The following is a 20,734-nucleotide window of genomic DNA, read 5'->3' on the forward strand; positions in this document are numbered from 1 at the left end:
CACAATTACGGACCAAGCAAAATAGTTTAACTCACCTATGTATGATTAAAGAAATCCACAAAACATACCCAGCCAGTAGTAGGTCTGGAGTTGGGTACCACTGATCGGGCACGTTGTTCCATAGGAGTCAATGCCAGTGGTTTATGTGAGACTCCAATATGGTTGCTTAATATTTCCTTACAAACTGTTACAGTGTCAAAAATGGAATGTTCGTTGTTGAACAGGATACAGTATGTTCATTTACAATGTACAGACATTTCTTGATAAATGATTAAAAAGGAAGACAACATTGATTTTGTTTTCAACAATCTGCACAGAAGTCTATACTTCTTTCATATAAGGCCTGCCTTTCCCGTTAATTATATATATAAAAGTTCCATAACCATATTTTTTTAAATAATGTATAACACGAGTACTTAAATAGAAGGAAAATAACATTTTGTAAAAGAAACACACTTCTTTAAAACTAGGCCGGACATACGCTTCCTTAATAAAAAGTTTTAAAAAATTAAATAGTACCCAGGAAAATAAATAAATAAATAAATAGCCGGCAGTATAAATAGGAATGACACATCAGTGTACCATGTATATGCAAGTATGTAGAGTCACCGTACATTTCCCCACCGGGTGCAGTAAGAGAAGGTAAGTGATTGTGTCCTATGGATCTGCCACAATCAATGCAATGTCTCTTTGTAGTTTGGGCAGGCCAGACGGGTCTTACTGCAGTGCTGCTACCATTCCTGGTGCGCAAGTTCAGGTTGGGAGAGATGAAGAGTCGTGAGAGTCATTTTCACTTGTTTCTCATCAAAACCAGAACACGTGTAGCATAGTCCAAGAACAGGTGAAAGTGGTGGAAGATAGCGTGGCCGGTTTGCACTACTCCCCATTGGGTGGTTGAATTAGGGAGCTGTGGTAGCGGTGTGTCACTGACACGGGCTATGTTCAGCTTTGTCATCTGAAAGAGACAATTAAAGCAGTGTGAGTAATTTTTTGTGTTATGGCTGCCAGGGTTATGTTCGACAAGCAAAGTATCAAAAAATATAATATATAGAATATAAGGGTATGGCTTCAAGGACAAGGAAAATGATGAAGTGGATGCGGTCGGGTTTCCACACAGCACAGGGCATATGCGCTGTGTGCAGAGCACCTCCTGCACCACCTAGTTACGGACTTGTAATTTACTCTTATTAAGGCCCCTTTCATACACACTGGCAGCCGCCAGGCGGCGAAACACTGCATGACCAAGAAGCCCTGCCATGCAGAGAAGTTTACAATGGTGGGGATGGCCACAGCCGGGACCGGCCCGTGTGAATGGACACACTCCTGCCCATTATTAACTACTATGTATAGTACGGCCTTTGTCCATGTGGGTTTTCGCCGCCCGGCAGGAGCAGGAGCGTGTGAAAGGGGCCTAAGGGCTATTTTACACGCTCCAGCTGCTGCCGGGCGGACAAACCCCGCACGGCCAGGATGCCATGCCGCACACCGTAGTTTACAATGGAGGGGATGGCCACAGCCCAGCAGCCGTCCCTTCCAGTGGTGGGATCCGGCTGCAACCGGGCGGCCGGGTCGTGGCCGTCCCATGTGATTGGACACAATTGTGTCCATTATTAACTACGGTGTGCTTTTCGCCATGCGGTTTTTCGCCTTCCGGCAGGAGCGGGAGCGTGTGAAATAGCCCTAAGGCCCCTTTCACACGCTCCAGCTCCTGCCGGACGGCAAAACACAGCACGTGCCAAAAGCTGTGCCGTACATAGTAGTTAATAATGGACAGGAGTGTGTCCATTCACACGGAACGGTCACAGCTGGAAAGGACTACTGCCGGGCTATGGCCATCCCGACCATCTTCTGAGCATGGCACGGCTTCTTGGCCGTGTGGGGTTTTGGCGGCTGCCGGTGTGTGTGAAAGGGGCTCAACTCTCTCCTTTCATCATTGTAACTCATTTGCAATTCCAGTCATCATCTTACCAAAGAGTCCACTTTTTTCACCAGCTTGTCGATACGATTATGAATGCTGGTAAACTCATGATCCAAAGGACGGACAACATGTGCAGCTTTCTTCAGCCAATCAAAATGCTTCTGATAAATGAAGAGTTCTGAGCTGAGTTTTGTAAGGCCCGCAGGAACCTGAAAGAGGAAGCCATACAGGTCAGGACTATAACTACAGACCCACATCTCAGGCAACTATTGGCAGGTCTGTAACACAGGACACCCAGCACAAAGCTATATTTTATTTAGAAGTCACATTAGTCTTGCAACCACTAAATGGGAAAATGCTGCACCAACGTTCCTTTTTTTCCTTAGCGAGAGAAACCACTTACTAACACAAAACATTTCTGCCAAATTTATTTACTGGCGCGTTCACCCTAGCAGACCTTTTAACCAACAGGAAAATTCCTGCAAATGAATGTATCCTCTAATTCTGTTTATAAGCGACAATGTGATCCAATTCGGCGACGTCATGGCTGTACTGCATACACACTGGCATTCACGTTGTGTTAATGGTTTACTGATCCGTTATCACATCTAGAAACCACTCTGCAAATCACATCATATCCTCTTTTTCCTTCTTAAATGCAGTGGTAAGTTGCCTCCTTTATGTCATCCTTTCCTTCAATTTATGGTTCTTTGCCTCGCCAATGCCAATGTCATTAAATTGAATGTTTTAGATCCCCCATCTGTGCATTGATTTATCGTAAATATTTTTCTTGACCTATAACATGAGCTCAATCTTTTGCACCAAACCAGAAAGGTTACGGGCTGCACCCTAGACGCACAGTTACGTGTGAAGGCAGAAGTTTTATAAATGGTGCAAATATCAGCGTTTAGATATTCTTTGATCTGAGGCCAATTCTCATAAGCCAGAGTGTGGAACACTTTTATTACATTAGAACTTGCTAAAGTAAGTTGGGAAAAAATCCCATTGCTTCCAGTGCGCTTATGGAAATTAAGCCAACACAGTGATACATTCATTTGGTGGAAATGAGAAAACTGCTGGCAGATGAAGGGTTACCTTGTTTCGAGGCCCAAGGAGAGACTGACTCAACCACATGGAAAATCTTAAGGCACAGGGCCCTATTTTTAAAAAAAGTTTTTGTTTCTCCATTCGTTTCTCTAACAAACTAGTAGCCGGGCATTAAGACGGCTTGCTGAAACCTCTTTATTAAATAACCTGCTAATTGATTTACAGGTCCTTTTAGCCCAAGATTTGGCTACAGTATTCATGTGTACCAATATAGTTTTAGAATATATATTTTATATAGTAGATGCATTTTTATTAGCCCCTCTTGCTAGCGTTGGTATGTTTGTGTTTATGCTGTTCACAGATTGGGGTTGAGAGACAGCAACCTCATGTATTATGGAATAATGTAATTAATTTCTGTACTGGTACAAATGCAACAAAATAATTAGGTACGGTGTTTCTCCCTTTCATGCCTCCTGATGTATTTAACTCTAGTATTATCTGATGTTTATAGAATGCTGGGTCATTAATTATGAGCGTGGCTAAGTGGGTCCCCAGGCGACAAATTAGCAAGATAATTTAATGTTTTAGTAAAGTGGCCTTTTATGGCTTGAATAAAAGCACTTGAACTCTCCAAGGTACCTCTTTTAATGAAACTCTCCCAATGTGTTATTAATATGATATCATTTGTAATAAATAATTAAGGAATTATCAGTATCAATTATCAGTATCAACGAATCCCTTTTTTTTTTTGCTTTGCTTGCAAACCAGAATCTGGCCCATATTTGCAGAATAGTGAGTTATGCACATTTGAGGGAGGAGTCAGATCTATGCTCTGTCTTGTGCATACGTACGCAGACGTTGCATGCTTGGAAATAAATTAGGAAATTGGGCTGTATTCAAAGTTGCAACATTACAGTAACAGCCACCCCCCCCATCCCCCCTCTGCCCCCCACCTGTATGAATGAAACATGGCACCACCTCTCAATTTTCTTGACCCATCCTGCATAACCATATGGTTGATTATTGAAGGACCCGCAAACCACAGCTACATACTGTATTTGTTTGCAGTTGCTTAGATCTAGAAAGCCACTGGTGGGCACTACAATAGAAATCCATGCATGTGTGTCATTTACACATTTTTGCATATCCAATGCATATGGGATTGCAGCTGTGCACGCATTAGCGTACTTCTCTGAATCAGGCCTCGTCGCTGCATTATGGAAGAGAGGGGCAGATGTATCAAGCCTGGTAAAGTGATAAAATTGTGATAATGAGGTGATAAAGTGGAAGGTGGTAACACACCAGCCAATCAGTTGTGTTTGAAAATTGACAGTTAGAAGTTGATTGGCTGGTGCATAATCACCTTCCACTTTATCACTGCTTTATCATTTTACCAGGCTTAATACATCTGCCCCATTATTAGATGTTGGCTTGCTTTATAAATGCTTACTGTGGCCACATGGTGGCAGCACAGCTCACTGTCTGCGGTAATGTGATCAGCTGTGCGTGTCCAGACAAAGTTCAAGTTTTTTTAGATTTCACTCTTCTTTTCATTTGGGGATATATTGTTTTGACTATTTCCCTGTTGTGATTTTAGATGCGCATTTGCCTCATACAGTCAGGGATGACAGTAAGCGGAGACAGGAAGTCATTTCTACTCCTCTGCTTGCTCGGATGAACATTGCTTATGAATTGTGGGAGGATTGCTATAAGCATTGATTTCCTGGGGTTAGGAATTGCGCAGGAAGCCCAGTGTTTGCGAGTTGTTTCCAAAAGGTCCCAGCTGTCGATGACATCAAGCTCTTTGTATCAGACATGGCACGTAATATAACACAGGGATTATATCATGTATCCATGTGACATCGTCTGCTCATGCAGTATGGAACAAGCTGGCCCCCCCGATGGCAAATGATTGTTCAACTTTGGTGACACAGCTTAATCTGGCAGTGTCATCCCCTTCCCAGCATGAAATCATCTCAAATGCATAATATTTACAAAAATAGAACTGGCCTTTGCACTATGTGATGGATTGCACTGTGACTTACACTTTCGTGTTTATATTACATTTTAATCCACATTGTGGAGGAGGTGTTTCAAAAGTTGGATAGAGATAAAGAGGGGTCTTCAAGTGGGGAAATATTGGCACTCACTTATACAATGCTGCCATTATTGACAGCATTGAAGGCTGTCAGATCCAACTTTTTAAAAAGTTGGATCTGTTTTGCCGGAAACGGCCGTGAATTGTCGAATTTACGGCTGTCCTTCGACAATCGGCGGCCATTTTTAGCTGATCTGCAGATTTTCCAACACTTGACAGCTGAAACATTGAATTCCAGCTGTCGAGTTACATTGGGAAGAATCTAAAACAGCCCGGAATTCCGGCTGTTGGGACGTTCTGACAGTCAGAACACCGGATTGAATACCCCCCCATAGTGGTGAAAGATAAAAGTACAGTACAAACCAATCAGCTCCTGACATTTTTTTAAACACAGTCTATAACATGCCAGTTATACACCGATTGGTTGGTACTTTATCTTTCTCTGCTTTATCTCTCTCCAAACTTTGCTACATATTCCATAAATGGCTACCGAGAGATCCATCGGGCCCCATTGTGAATATCGTAGCTGGCCACTTCCCACCAAAGGGTCATGACCACATAATATTGGGCTGGGGATTCAACGTCCGTAACATCCGTATATACAAATACCAGTAATGATGATAGCTGTTTTCATGAATGAATATAGCGGAGCGATGTAGATAATGTTCTAAAGATGACAAGAGGGGAAGTTGCCCATATCAACCAATTATTTTGGTTCTTGCTCATCTAGATCATCCTCATGCCCTCTTGGCAAATCTTCCTTCACTCAATATTTTTTATGTTCAGGTACAATCAGATTATTATTCTGATGGGTAATCTAGAGTTTAATACTTTCTGTGCTACTTCCATTTAAAAATGTTAGTCTAAAACCGTAGTTAATGATAGGATGAGAAGGAAAGGCATTGGATAGCACAGCGTTCAAAATGACATCACAAAGGACATGGTTAAGTTACCTGGATTGTAGACATTTCCACTGCATTTATAGACAGCACAGGTAAGCTCTCCAATTTATGTTCGCCTTCATAAGGGTACTTGGATTTCTGCAAAATGAAGATACAACATAAACATTAATCTCCGGGTATGATAAGCAAACACACGATTTGATTTCTAAATTGAACTTAATACAACTGTTTTATTTAGTAGTTAATAAAGGATGTGGTCAGAATCAGAGGCGGAACTACCACTGGTGCAGAAGGTGCACTGGGGCCCCTGAGGACTAAGGGGCCCACTGCTGTGTGGCATACTATGAATTTGGGTTGGAGTGGAGTTGGGGGGGGGGGGGGGCAAATTATATTTTTGCACCTGAGCCAACCACTCACAAGTTCCGTCACTGGTTAGGATGCCGGAGTTCAGTATACCAATGCCAGAATTAGGATGTTAAGGCAGACATCATTGGGAATACCTAGGCCCTGTTTATGCTGTGCCCAGGCTGCCCAACCCCCTCTTAGCATCCCTGATTGCAGCTATACATACAAATGTAGCTAACAATTTACTCTGCCCCTCTTATATTCACAGTACAGTGCACTCACTCTGAGAGGTCAGCAATACATGTACACAAACGCTAGAAGTAGGAATGAAATGAACTGGGACTTCATACATGGCGTATTAAGATAAATGTTATTTCATGGGTTTAGTTCCACTTTAAGAACTGTGTGTAAGTGATGGCCTTTAGTGGAATTGTAGAGCTCACTGTATGGGGAGGGACTGAAGTGCGCACACCACAGAGTGGGACTTATGGGCTGGAACCCACATCTGGCTCTCCAGGAATAGACTTCTGCCTCACTGCTTCAGCTCGGAGCATAAAGTCTCTTTCAATTCCTTTGCTCTAAGCATCACTCTATATGTTTTTTTTTTTCCCTAACAACTGAATTATCTATGCAGAGCTGTAAATAGAATAGTCCTTGTTTATGTAAGCTTACAATTGGTCGTCCCCATTGTAACCTGCTGGAACAGTACCGTGCAGCCAGCAGCGATACTGTATAGCTGCCTTAAGAGCCGGTGGAACTGCCTGTGGGAAGAGATCATTTCCCCGGAGTTGGCGCCTCTGCCCCCTAGCTGTGATGTCATGACATCACAGGTTTAGGGGGTGACTGCTGAACAGGGCATAGGGCTGATATACAATGACATGGTCTCTAAATAAATGTACAAGAGGGTTCCACGGGCCTTTTTATAACAAATGTGTATATTGGTATCACATTGGTTTGAAGAGTCTGTTGTATTATACAGATCGGAGAATGATGGCTGCTTGTAATACTTACAAAGTTTGCATAGAGTTGCTTGGTGTCACTTAGTAGATGCTTGGCTGTGTTAAAAATGCTGTCAAATTCTGCTTTAGGGTCTGAGGGCTTTGGCCGTAGGAGAGGAATGGCCCATACGCCTTCACACACACTCATAATAGCGAGAGCTATCTGGTACAAACTGCCTGCAAATAGAAAAAAATATAATAATCATTTTTCAGCCATATACTCAAGAGCTAAAACAATGCGGGAGATATTACGTGTTATTCCTGACAGTTTGCAGTGTGTTAAAAGGGCATTGCTAGGCTCACTGCAGTAAACATGCCAAGGCAAGACCGAAACATTGGCTTTGTCTTCTGCCATCACCGGTTAAGTCCGTCTTTCATCATTATTTTAATAATTGGTGATACACAAACACGCTGTGTCGTGTTTGGCAAAACATTGGGCAATGAAATTTAGCCAATGTTTTCTGATGACATCACAAAGGGATCTACGGCAGTCAACGATGCACAACAAACAATAATGCAATTCTTTAACCTATCTAAAAACAAAACAATGCAAAAGCTACAATCACAGGTACCGCGTATCCAACATAATACAAGTCTGGCTGTGTTCTATTTCCTAACCTCCCAAGCAGTGTGGTTTCCTAGTATGACTGCAATAGGGTTACTCCTGTAGGTGTGACATCATTGTTATTTAATGTAAGAATGGAAAAGACTCTTTGTTACATGGGCTTAAAGAGTCCCAACAGTTCTAGTCCAAGAGTAGCAGCTGGGGCGGCGAGAAACAGGTATAATCAGCACATTCTAAGTGGAGATTATACAAATATTATTTACAAAGAGCGATCAATGGAAAACCCCCATTGATGTGTATTATATACAATAATCTTCAGGAAAATACCAGTCAAAAGCTGTGTCAATAGCCTACAACTATATACGCACAGATTCAGCTGTAACTTCATTTGCACTACACAAAAATAACATTACCTAATGTATTTTTATTTCTCAGAATGGCTAGGGCAAATTAATTTTGAAATATTCTGGTACAAGCCAATGGAAAGTCACCGGGTACCTTGTGGGCAAGCAGCATAGATAAAAGAACCATGTCAGATTTAAAGTCTTCCTTGGTCTGGTTTAACTAATAAGGGACCTGTGCCATAACCACTGTTATAAACATGCCACCTAATTAAAAGAGAGGGAGGTGTGTGGGCCATGCTGTTTATTTAAGTGGTCTAGAACAGCTGGGTAACAGAATATTGGCTGTCATCCACCCAGAATGCAACTTTCCTTCGCAATTCTAGGGAACACCAGGGATGAAGAAAATGTTACAAGTATGGAACATGATAAACTTTAATTGCATGCTAGAAACGGCACATTTTCTCTCAATTGCCAAGCAACTGCGGCCCGAAAGGAAAATCCATTCACATATATATGGCCAGAAGAAATTAGGGATTCTCTGGTTTCTCAGCTAACCTACAGTATGCATTTATTGTATGTACTATGCTGTAGTGCTAGCGGCTAACTTGTGTTTTGTGATGACGATAGGAATATATGTAAGGTCATGGAAATCCACGATACAGTAACTTCATTATCAATAGTTTTATTCCTTAACATGGTGATTATTCCATTGATGAACTCATTAGAACTGTTTATGCCAATAATAAAAAAAAAAAATATATATATATATATATATATATATATATATATACACACACACACACACACACACACACACACACCCAACTAAATAAATACCCTGAGGTGAAGTACCGCCAGTGACCACTAGAGGCCACCCATTGGGCAAAATGACTCCTTAACAGAAAGTAAAACCAAAAATTATCTGTTTTAAACGTACTGGTTAGGGCTAAATTCAAGTGGGCTAAAGGACCTGTCACATTAAGGGGAGGAGAGGTGGAGGAGCAAGGTCAGAAGAAGTGAACCAAATGGATCTCACAGGCTCGCTTTGCCCGTCACTCATTGGGCACAGTGGCTTGCTCTGCCTCACTTCACTCGCCACCTGGTTACTAAAGGCTACCGGTGGGGGCAGGGATAGTGAAGCTGCAAGGCCCCTTGTCTTGCTACTCCCCCTGGGCTTGAAAGGTCCTTTAGTCCACTTGGATTTAGCAGCTATCTTGCTTGAATATGGAGAGAGGGAGCTGTGAAGACAGAGATTGGCAGTAGGAGCAGCTATATTTCTCTCTCTCTCTCTCTCTATCTATCTATATATATCTACATATATATATACACACACATATATAAATGTTGTCACTGAAGACTGCACTATGTTGCAGTAACTGATAAGTACAAGTCTATGTTTCTAGTGGCCATTTGTTTGGGGTCCATAAAAGATTGATATTCACATTCACCCTCAAGTAGAAAGAGAAGTCAAAGAACCGGCACTTAGAACTAAGAATGAAAGAACCACGGCCGTGTGTGTGTATTTTTTCTTCATGCCTTGAATAAAACTTTGTTGGATCTTTTTTAATTCTGAGTGACGGTTCTTTGACTTCTCTTTCTACAAGAGGATGAGTGGAACACGTATTCAATAGTATCTGAACTAATGGGAGAAATTTATGAATGGACAGTATTTTGTAAGCCTTTGTCTTAAGCTCGCCCCCCCCCCCCCCCCCTCCTGCTGGTGACGTCTATTCCTGGCATCTTTGGCAGAGTACAGTGGCCCAGCTGCCAGATCAGTGACAGGAAACAAATGCAAAAATTTGTTCGGATGAGTTATGAAACAATTATTGAACTCATGTGACTTTATTCCCGGCTATTGCCTCCACTTTTCTTGTTCTATATTTTAAACCAAGGTTACCCATAGCAACATCCCATATAAAAGAGAACTCCCATCTTAGTAATTTTCTCCCTTTTCATCAACAAGAAGCTAACACGTTGTGCCAAACATACAGTATATTGTAATTGCTTTAGACCAAAATAAAGTAAGACTGGACTTATTTTAGTAAGGAAATGTATAACAGACAACAGTTCCAAGAAAGTATAATTGTCATTGCTAATCAGTTTATTTCAAAGTAAGGGTAGGTAGCTGCCGGGTATATTTGTGTGTAGCTGATTGGTTGGACCATGTAAGATTAGTTACATGGTCCAACCAATCAGCTACACACAATGGTCCAACCAATCAGCTACACGATTGCGAACAAGAATATCACTCATTATGGATGCCTCTTAGATCTGTCTGGATCTTGAGGGCACTCAAAAGGAGAAATGTATCAAGGCTTCTATAGGGTCATTGCAATTTGACATTCTGACGATATTTCCGACAGTTCAAAATATCATCCATTTCCGACAACATTAGGTTGAATTGACATTCAAACGATTTAATGTTGGGTCCCATTTTCCAACTGTTGGAATAGATTCGGAAAGTCTGTGGATCGGCAAAATCGTCCAGTCATCGTCAAAAACAGGCTACAGATTCGACAATGCAACGTCTGTTTTCGACAATGTATTCTAGATTCGACTTTAAACAAAGTCGAATCTGCACAGGTGAGTCCCAGCCATTAAATACTGAAGGCTGATATTTTTCCGCCTGTCGGATATATCAGCCAAGATTGAATTTCCCCTTATGCAGCATCAGGTCCTTAAACATTATACTCATAGTTGCCTTCTGCAGGAGACTCCCTAAATAGTAGAAATCTCCCTGAATCCCTGAATAGCCTTGTAATCTCCCTGATTTCACCTTACCCACACATGTGGTTATATGGCACAATGATCCCTATGGCTACATGCATTTTAAGTAAGGTTTCTTGCGGCCACTTATATGGAACCACATGTAAAACACAATACATGAACAAGCCCGTATCAGTGTCTTTTATTCAACAAGTACAGTCGATCTTACTAACTGCTTTAGAACTCCTCTAATTTTTGGATGTGTCACTGTGGGCCTTATTTTGGTTCATTCTTTCTGTCAAAATCCTTCTTAGATTGACAAAACCATGTGCACTGCGGGGGGGGGGGGCAGATGTAACATGTGCAGAGAGAATTAGATTTGGGTGAGTAATTTTGTTTCTGTGCAGGGAAAATACTGACTGCTTTATTTTTACACTGCAATATAGATCTCACTTTGAAGTAAAACCCCACCAAAATCTAATTCTCTCTGCACAAGTTACATCTGCCCCACCCGCAGTGCACATGGTTTTGCCCATCTAAGAAGGATTTTGTCAGAAAGAATGAACCAAAATAAGGCCCTGTATGACACACCTATCAGGTGTAGTAGTACACTTCCACGCCTCTAGGTGTCACCTTCACAATCTCCCTGACATCACTTTCAAAAGTAGGCAAGTATGATTATACTATGATATTACTAATTTAAATCATATCCTCACACTCCACTGGTTAAGGAACTCCGCTTTCCCTGCCCTGGCCTTCCTATCAGCAACATTCTTTGATGATTAGCTAATATTTTTCATCCTTTTCCACGGTATCATCATTTGTGTAAATTTTTGACGTCATTTTCTTTTTTTTTTTTACAAAATCAATCTGTATTCTTAAGATCAGCACAGCATGAAATTTACTTTTGCTGGGAGTTTGCCTAACTTGCCCTAGTAACTCCAAGGGACTAATGTAAACCAGCTATAAACATTGCTGAATCCCCTCTGGGCTATTTAAATCATACTTAAACTCTGGAGAAGAGCCAACTATTCATACATTGTACACAGAGTACATATACGGTTTCCTTCCTGTCGCACGTGCTTCGCAATATGCAGCTCTTAATACATCCTTTCTGCCAGGCACTTTCTATTTTTATATACATTATACAATTTTACCGCTAGATATTGCTGCTGTAAGCAGCTCCGCCCATCTGAGGGCACTAAATGCACACACAAAGGCACACCCACATTCTGCTTTTGTACCCTTATTTGTTTTACAGTTATTTAATCTATGAGAAAAAATGTGCACAATGGAAACAACACCATATTACAATCTTGTTTTCTCCTAAATACTCCTCATTAAAGCCCAGGGTTGCCGACTCTCCCGGAATGGCCGTGAGTCTCCCGAAAATCGGCACCCCCTCCCGCCCCCCCCCCCCGGAAGGGTGGGCAACCCTCCCGGATTCAGGGGGGACCCCCCCTGTGCCCCGCATCGCGGCATTAAAATGCCGCAATCCTCGGGTCTCAGAGGAGGGGGCGGAGCTAAAATGTCACAATCACATTATTTTAGCCCCGCCCCCTCAACAGAAATCCGTGAATTCGACAGTTTGACATCATGGGGGCGGGGCTTAATGACGTCACACTTAAGCCCCCGAGCGGCTGCTGGAACTCTCCTCTCCGGGCTTCTCCCGTTAAAGCCTTATTTATGTTTTATAATGATAACAGCAAGGATATATTGGGATGAACTGTACTTCAAGTGCTGTACATTATGTTATCTAATCTATAGCATACCTCCCAACTTTGTCAGGTAGTGAAGAGGGATAGCCCCAAATTAGAGCCCGTGACCTCACTGGTAAAAGTCCTGGCACAGTTGCCCTGAGTGTATGTCTAAAGCAGTGTTTTTTAACCACTGTGCTGTGGTACACTAGTGTGCCTTGAGCTGTTTTCAAGTGTACCCCCAGATCTAGAGATGCCCAAACCAGTTTACAGCCACCACCAGTTGAACTGTTATTTACTGGTCTCTTCTTTTCATGTAAAGGACCGATGTGTTTTATTTTTGTTACCTGTGGGGACCAGTGTGATTGTGGGGGCCAATAGTTTTTTTTTTTCCTGTGGGAGCCAATGTGTTTTGCCCTGTGTGGATCTCATGGTGTGCCTTTCCAATTTTAAAATCTTATTTAGTGTGCCGCAAGGTAAAAAGGTTGAAAATCTAAGTCTAAAGGCTCTCTGTGTTAGAAAGAATCCACAGGAGGTTTTTTTCATTGCTCCTGAAAATGCAGAATAACGTTAGTCCCCTGGTTCTTCTCACATGTCATTCCCTGTGCATTGCATGTCAATTTGTGCAGTATTCACACTGTTCACACTGAAGAAACCTGCTTTGAAGGGCAAATTGCCGGGTCGACATATTTGACCTGGGAATTTGCCTAGCAGTGAGAATGGGGTATGATCTAACAGCTGCTGATCTGCCCTTGTCAGAAGCTACAGCTCCTATTTTGCAGCACTGCCAAAGTGCTCTTAAACCTGTTCACAGTATCTGAATTCAGCACTTCCAAGAGTGCTCCTATTCGTACTCTCAGTATCTGCAATCAGTATGCCCAAAGTGCCTCTGATCCTGCTTACAGTATCCTCAGTCAGCCACAGGCCTGGTAATATAAACTGCCTTGGCTTCAGTCGCACACCTCTGTCCGCTGAATAGACTGCCTTGTCCAGTTCCTGCCAATGACCTTTGCTGGTTACATGGACCAGTTACTATATATATAAGTACATCTGCCTGTAACAGCAACTTGGCACGCTTCTTGTTTATTTGGTGTTACCTGCATACTGGTGTGATCGTTCCATTTAATAAACATACAATTTACTCTAATAGGGTTGCATTGTTTGTACCCCAATCTGAGAGCTTCTGAGCACTGTTACGTCACTCTTCTAAGAATTTTGTGTTAGACCTGGGTCGTAGCACTCTGGGCTGACTCGTAGGGGGTCATTCTGGTTCACTCCTTCTGGCAAATGCCTTCTCCAATGGACAAAACCATGTGCACTGCAGGTGGGGCAGATGTTACTTGTGCAGAGAGTTAGATTTGGGTGGAGTTTTACTTCAAAGTGAGATCTATATTGCAGTGTAAAAATAAAGCATTCAGTATTTAGCCTGCACAGAAACAAAATAACTCACCCAAATCTAACTCTCTCTGCACATGTTACATCTGCCCCACCTGCAGTGCACATGGGTTTGTCCATTTAAGAAGGAATTTGCCAGAAGAGAGAGTGAACCAGTATAACCCCCTTAATAAGGAACAACTCACCCCACGAGTTGTGCACACTAGTCCCATGCAACACACTAATCCTTGGCCTGCTCCACTGGAGATATAAAATGCTGCTTTTCTCATAATCTATAACAATTTGCCAAACAAACACCTGCGTGTCTATGCAAACAGGTCCAGCAGGTCATAACATAGGAAGTAGTGCTTTTTCTGTGGTACCTTTTTCTGGTGCGGGCAGCGTCAACCAAGTTTGCAAATTGAGTTTGTCACCAGAACATGCATAACAGCCAATAAATGACTCACTGGGTAACTGTTAATGTATTGAACACGATATATATAAATATATTCCAAGTTCATTCAATATAAAACGGTTCTTCACATAGTAAAAACAAGATGGAGGAAATTGCATTGTCATTTAACTTTTTAGGTTGCGCCTGGATTCTTGATGTGTTCATCTACCACCTATACCGAGACTGATGAGGGCAGACTCATTATTCACGCATTTCCCAGGCATTACTAGAAAATCTAAGTTACATAAAGCAATTTGGGGGGGCATTCAATGCCGGACGCTATTTCTGACTGGGGAAACAGCGGCTCCCACCTATTCAATGCTGCAGTTTCCGACAGTATTGAAGGCAGATTCGGACAAAACAGATCAGACTGTTTTTTTTTCACTGCCATTTTTCAACAATTCACAGTCGTTTTCGCCGACACGCCCACTTTCTGACACTCGACAGAACGTTGAATTCCGGCTGTCGTGTTACAGTTGAGGTGAGCAAAAAATGGTCCGGGATTCCGACTGTCTAGACATTCCGACAGTTGGAATTTGGGAATGAATACTCCCCTTAGTGGTCCTTGGAAAGGGTCTATATACTGACTACCGAATGCAAAAGGACAACACATTATTAAAATGTTGTTTCGGCATACTGAAAAGAAAAATAAACTAATAATTATTTGACAACATTCATTTATTTTCTGGCAGTTAAAGGCTATTTTGGAAATATTTGCTTTCATTTGAGTCAATGTGGAGCTGGCGTTTGATCCAATGTTCCAAGTTTCGTTTTGAACCAACATTTCAGCCTCCGCGGCTGTGCGATAAAGTTCTCATCTGGTGGAGTCAGAAGTTGGTAAACGTCTGGCATTAAATTCATTTTTCAGAATACCCGCTGTCATTCTGACATGCAGTACTTAATAGGATTAAAGTCCAATTACCTCCACATTACATCCTGCCACTCACTAACTGTGTCCCTGGAGCCTCATAAAAATGTCGGCGTCGTAACTATTAAGTGCTACTAAACCTGTCTATCACAGATGCCTTTGCATTTCTGTCAGGAGTCCTCAGTCAGTGCCATTGGCATGCTTTTACTTGACTCTTGCTTCTTACTGTGAGTGGGCTAATGTCATTAATATTAACAGGAATAATCAACCATGAAACTTGTTTTTCTGGGCTGCAATAAGAGCATTTACTGTGTGCATAATGTGATATATGTAAATGCCACCTGACAAAGACCCACTATGTTGTGTGTGAATGTACAGTGCAAGCTTGGTGATAGAGGGAAGTATATAAGGCCAAGATGCAGATGCCTGGTCTAAGCCTGTGTGTGATCTCACTGATGACATCACAGGCAGATCTACTTGTCTGTAGAGTCGGTGTTAAAAAACGCTTCCGCCCCCTGACACCGTCCACCGCACACATTTACTAACATGGGCGGGTGGGTATTGTGGCCTGGAGCAGGGCAGACAGCAGTGGTGTGGTGGTGTAGGGGTGTCCGGTGCCACTGGGAGTGAGAGGGCAGCATCAGACAGGTGCGGGGATGCAGCCCGACCAACGTAACCTCTGAACATGTCACTCTGCGCAGAGCCACACACCGGGTTCGGGGACAGCCGTGCAGCTTCTGAGCGGGTGCTGAGACACTGCACTGGCAATTTTGGGGCCAAATCACGGGATCCCACCCATCCCAATCCCAGGATTGGCCACCCTACTTGTCAGGATTACAGAACAATGTTTGGGATACTGTACTGAAATCCTTCTGTGATGTACTTCCAATCCTAATTCTTTTTTTTTAATGAACGGTAAACCAAAATTTATATACAGGTCGAGTATCCCGTATCCGAATATCCGTTATCCGAATTATTCCGAAATACGGACATTCCAGAAAGTGAAAAAATTTTTTTTTTTGCTAAAAACTCACTGGGGACATATGTAACCGCATCACTGGGGACATGATATGTAACTGGCACTATATATGTGCAAGCCAATGATTGCTTGGCATTCAAATTCAGTGCTGAGATAGTACACACATTTTGTTTCACGTTTTGAAACCTTGTTTTTTGAACAATTAAAATATGTTTGTGTGTATTTTATGTGGTAATAAAATATATTTGTGTGTATATTATGTGTTTATACAGCATAAATGTAAGATACTTCAAAATACATCATTGAAATATTAAAATAATTCGAAATACGGAATAATCCGTTATCCAAAATTCTCCTGGTCCCGAGCATTTTGGATACGGGATACTCAACCTGTATATATATACATCCAAACAGGGCTTTTCAGAAAGCCGACTGACCGTAATAACCTGGTTATGGCATCTAGTGCCCACCCAGCACACTGTAAAATGTCGTTACCTTACAGTCAGTTTCTCAGAGTATTGAGAATAGTCAGTGACCCTATAGAGGCCGCTGAAGAACTCAAGTTGATGACTAATAAGTTCTTAGACAGAGGGTACGACCCAGCTAATCTACAGAAACAGCGCCAAAAGGCAGTACTCAAATCAAGGGAAGAATTGCTCCGCCCAAAAGGCCCCCCCAGTAAGAAGAACAAATTAGTATGGGTAAACCTTTACACCAACGAATCTTCTGACAGGATTAAAAAGGTTAAAAAAGCCTGGCCCATAGTGCAGTCGGACCCAGCCCTTAATCTAGAGAATACAACCCTCTTACCAGCCTACAGAAGAGGAAGGAATTTAAATGACTTCCTAGTAAAGAGAGATATCTCGGAATTAGGCAAAATCACTCCAACTACATTTTTGGGTAAAGGCAAAAAGGGCTGTTATAAATGCCCCAACTGCACGACATGTGGTTTCATGCAGACGGGGACGTCCTTCCCTCACCCACATTCGGGGGTGAGAATCCCCATTAGACACCACCTCTCATGCACATCGAGATTTGTCATTTATGCCATAATGTGTCCGTGCTCACTGGTATATATAGGGAAGACGGAGACTCAGTTTAAAGAGAGGATGGCGAACCACCGGACGGCCATAAGGGCCGCCATCAAGAAGGGCACAAGTGACCAACCGGTGGCTCGCCATTTCGCCCGAGCCAACCATCCATTGGCAACTTTGAGACATACCATCATCGACCATATCCCACCGCTAACCAGAGGAGGAGATAGGGGTAGGAAACTGATGCAGTTGGAGACACGGTGGATTTTCAGGCTAGATACCCTGACACCTAAGGGTCTAAATGAACAATTAGGATTGCATAGCTTCCTGTAAAGTCCTTCCATCCAACTGCGGCAGAATAACTACCAGAAATGAGAGCTATGTAGTAACTGTTTGCTTACTATGGCCGGTCCCCTAAAATTTGATAAGAAATAAAAATAAAAATTAACGGGGTTACCCTGACAAGAGACACAGAGACCGGGCCATTATCATGTTGTTCACATCCATACAGAAGCCGAATCCAACAGGCTGGAACGAGTAGCATTGCTATGTCACATAGAGAAATCAATAACACTAACATTTAAGTATCACCAATATAGTTTTTTAATGCACAGTATGAGATTATGAATTTATCCGCTGCAATGCTTTTTTTTCACTGTTTATCACTAGTTTGTAGTTATTATGTTTTACACGCATCACTGATCTTGGAACGACAGCGGTCATATGATTTTTCCAGCATTTTTTTATTAATTCCTAGCAAGCTTTAAATGTAATTTCAGTCCTTTTTTTTCTGACATCCTTTCAATGTAACTTTATCAATATGATTGTCCACAGAGGACGCGTTTCCTAGACAACACGCCTCCCTGACAGCGACGTCACACAGACGCGCCAACAATGGGCGTTTACACATGACGGCTGTCGTTGCACAGAGCACTGATAGAACTCTACATATAGAGGTGAGTGTACACGGTTTTTGTATGTAAGCTGTTTTGAAAAAAGCCACAATAAAGTGGCTGAAACGTCAACCTTTAATTGGGCTACGCGTTGTATTATTTGTTCTATGACCCCAGTGCCGCGCATTCAACAGACTATATACAGCGGTGTTGTCTGACACCTTACAGCGAGGGCACGGGGCACGCTACAACTAGCAAGGAGCTGAGTGCCGGTATCCATCTGTTACTTTATATATATATATATATATATATATATATATATATTTTTTTTTTTATTTTTTTTATCTTATTTCTAGTCACTAAACACTTTATTAGAGGCCTATAAACTCTGTATATTTGTTACCTGCTATAGCTTTGTTCCCATTGAGGGCCACAAGATTTTCTAAGCATAAACACCCTGCACGATGAGAGTGTCTGCTTTATATTAAATAACGCCAAGGTAGTAAATGTAACATTACACAAAGTTCAAACAAGAAGCTGCGCTGAATAGCAAACTCAAATTATCTGAGCCATTTTGCAGTGAGACAACATCGGTAACCCAACACTAGGCTTCCCATCTTATCTCCCAGCAGTGCTGCTGAATTTGGGGGTCCACCACTTCACAAGGTGCAGTGTTTACCATGATTTATGCTCCCCGTATACAGGGGAGACAGGTGCCTCCGCTGCATGCAGCAAAAAAGAATAATACTGTATTTTTTTATCATAAAACAGTGACACCTACAGTAGGTCTGTCTTATCAGCATTGAAGGCTCTCAGTAAAGCACTGGGGACCATTCCCACCCATTCACGGGAAATAAATAAAACAAAATAAAATTCCTAAATTACTCCTCCTTATGCGGTCCCACATCATCTCTCCATATTCATGCATACAGTGAATGGCTGTCAGAACTCTGATTGCTGGATAGCTCCAGGCATCCACCAATCAGAAAGCTGGCTGGCAGGCATTCGCTGTCCGGCTGCAGACTGGAGTTAGGAAGAAAATGCTGCACTCTGATTGGTGGAAAGCTCCAGCCATTCAGCAATCAACAAATAGACAACCATCTGTTGCAGCCTGGGAGGTAGTTATAGAATGCTGCCTGGCCAATTTTATTGGGTGCAATTTACAATCAGAGTGGCAGCTTTCTCTACCTGCCTCTCAGGGAGCTCGAGAGGCACCAGCCCGGGAGGCAAATGTCCTCTGGCCCAGCTTGCCCCTGCTATAAAGCCCCTAGAATCGTGGGGCCTTGAGCATTTTCCCAATGACAGCAGGAATAGCCAAGAGAAAGAGCATATATTGCAACAAGGTAACAAATGGCTAACTGTAGTATCAACACTGCTATAGCTTCCTCATCAAGGCCTAAGGTCCACCTAGAAGACCACAGAACGTTACCAGTGCTTCTTGTCTGGAAATTTGCCTTTGCAGAGTTTTACCAAATTAGTTTCCGTCTGTAGAATAGTTTTTTTTCATGGATGCCCAAAATCTTTTATAAAGTATAGTCCTTTATCTACTTTTAAAATAATACAGATGTGGTCCACTGTGGTCCCAGAGCTCCAACTGTTGACCAGGTCATACTTTATATTTAATTTGGACTACAGAAATATGTCCTGCATTTATGGAACAACATCATTTGTGACATCTATGATCCCCAGTGCATATTATCCTACTGCATAGTTATTATACTGTAGCAGTGACTATTTGGGTGCTTTGACAAACACTTAATAATCATGTACTGTAATTTTTTCCTCCAGGGGGGGTTTGGGACAGGATTAATCGGCCCAGCAAAGCTTAGTTATAGAGCAGTGGTCAAAAGGAATAATGCAAAGCTCAATTCTCGTCTGTATTCGAGTTTGCAGAGACATGCCTTTTGGGCAGTCAGTCAACGTACCTATTAGAACAGACCCATGAGGACATCATTAGGCAGGGTGAGGATGACGGGTGAATGGGTTTTGCATTCAGACTGGAGACGTCCCAAAAAATGTTTGCCATGTGAGAACATCCAACGTCTCGGGTCACCATAGCAATTCCTCCACGCCGTATACAAAAAAGGTAAAGTGATGTAAAAGACGGAGATTGAGAAAGGGCAGAGAAAGACTACAGTGAAATTTCGGAAACACTGATGATGTTTAGGCTTTCCAAGTAGACGAGGCTGGATGAAGTCAAATATTTTATGGAAAGAGGACTGTTAAGAGCTAGGGGTATTTAGAGAAGGACGCTATTGAATGGCCCATTCTTTCTCAAACCAAACCGAAAACTTATTGGAACACATCATCATTCCACTAGTAGAGACAGTGAGTCTGCTGGCTAAGTAGGCTGCCATAGGCCAATTGCTGTTTAAGAGAATCCTTTATTACACTGAGTGCTGTGATAGTTAATCATTGAGTATAATGAAAGCTTTTATAAAAAAAAGTTCACGGTGTAGGTGAAATCACTGTGGTAGAGTGGGTGGATCTCAAACGCCCGGCCTTGCAGTGT

The 20,734-nt window shown here is 42.2% G+C and overlaps 1 protein-coding gene across 1 annotated transcript; it reads right to left on the reverse strand.

Moving 5' to 3' along the window:
* Window positions 1–589: 589 nt before the first annotated feature.
* Window positions 590–7,663, reverse strand: IL11 (interleukin 11). Its single transcript, XM_083161493.1, has 5 exons — window positions 7,612–7,663; window positions 7,322–7,485; window positions 6,017–6,103; window positions 1,969–2,127; window positions 590–955 (listed from the first exon to the last, which is right to left on the reverse strand). The coding sequence occupies exons 1-5, from the start codon at window positions 7,661–7,663 to the stop codon at window positions 791–793; spliced, it is 627 nt and encodes a 208-aa protein (XP_083017619.1). The 3' UTR covers window positions 590–790.
* Window positions 7,664–20,734: the final 13,071 nt, after the last annotated feature.

The sequence above is a fragment of the Crinia signifera genome, chromosome 19 (genome assembly GCF_055691185.1).
Source record: "Crinia signifera chromosome 19, ASM5569118v1, whole genome shotgun sequence".
Lineage (NCBI taxonomy): Eukaryota > Metazoa > Chordata > Amphibia > Anura > Myobatrachidae > Crinia > Crinia signifera.

Bases quoted from the DNA above. Each gene is read 5' to 3' on its own strand.
- IL11 (XM_083161493.1), bottom strand. From the start codon at position 7,663: ATGGCAGAAGACAAAGCCAATGTTTCGGTCTTGCCTTGGCATGTTTAC. The intron at 7,486-7,611 runs GTGAGCCTAGCA...TTCTATTTGCAG, and splicing joins GCCTTGGCATGTTTACTGCA to GCAGTTTGTACCAGATAGCT. The intron at 6,104-7,321 runs GTAAGTATTACA...TTCATTTTGCAG, and splicing joins AGCAACTCTATGCAAACTTT to AAATCCAAGTACCCTTATGA.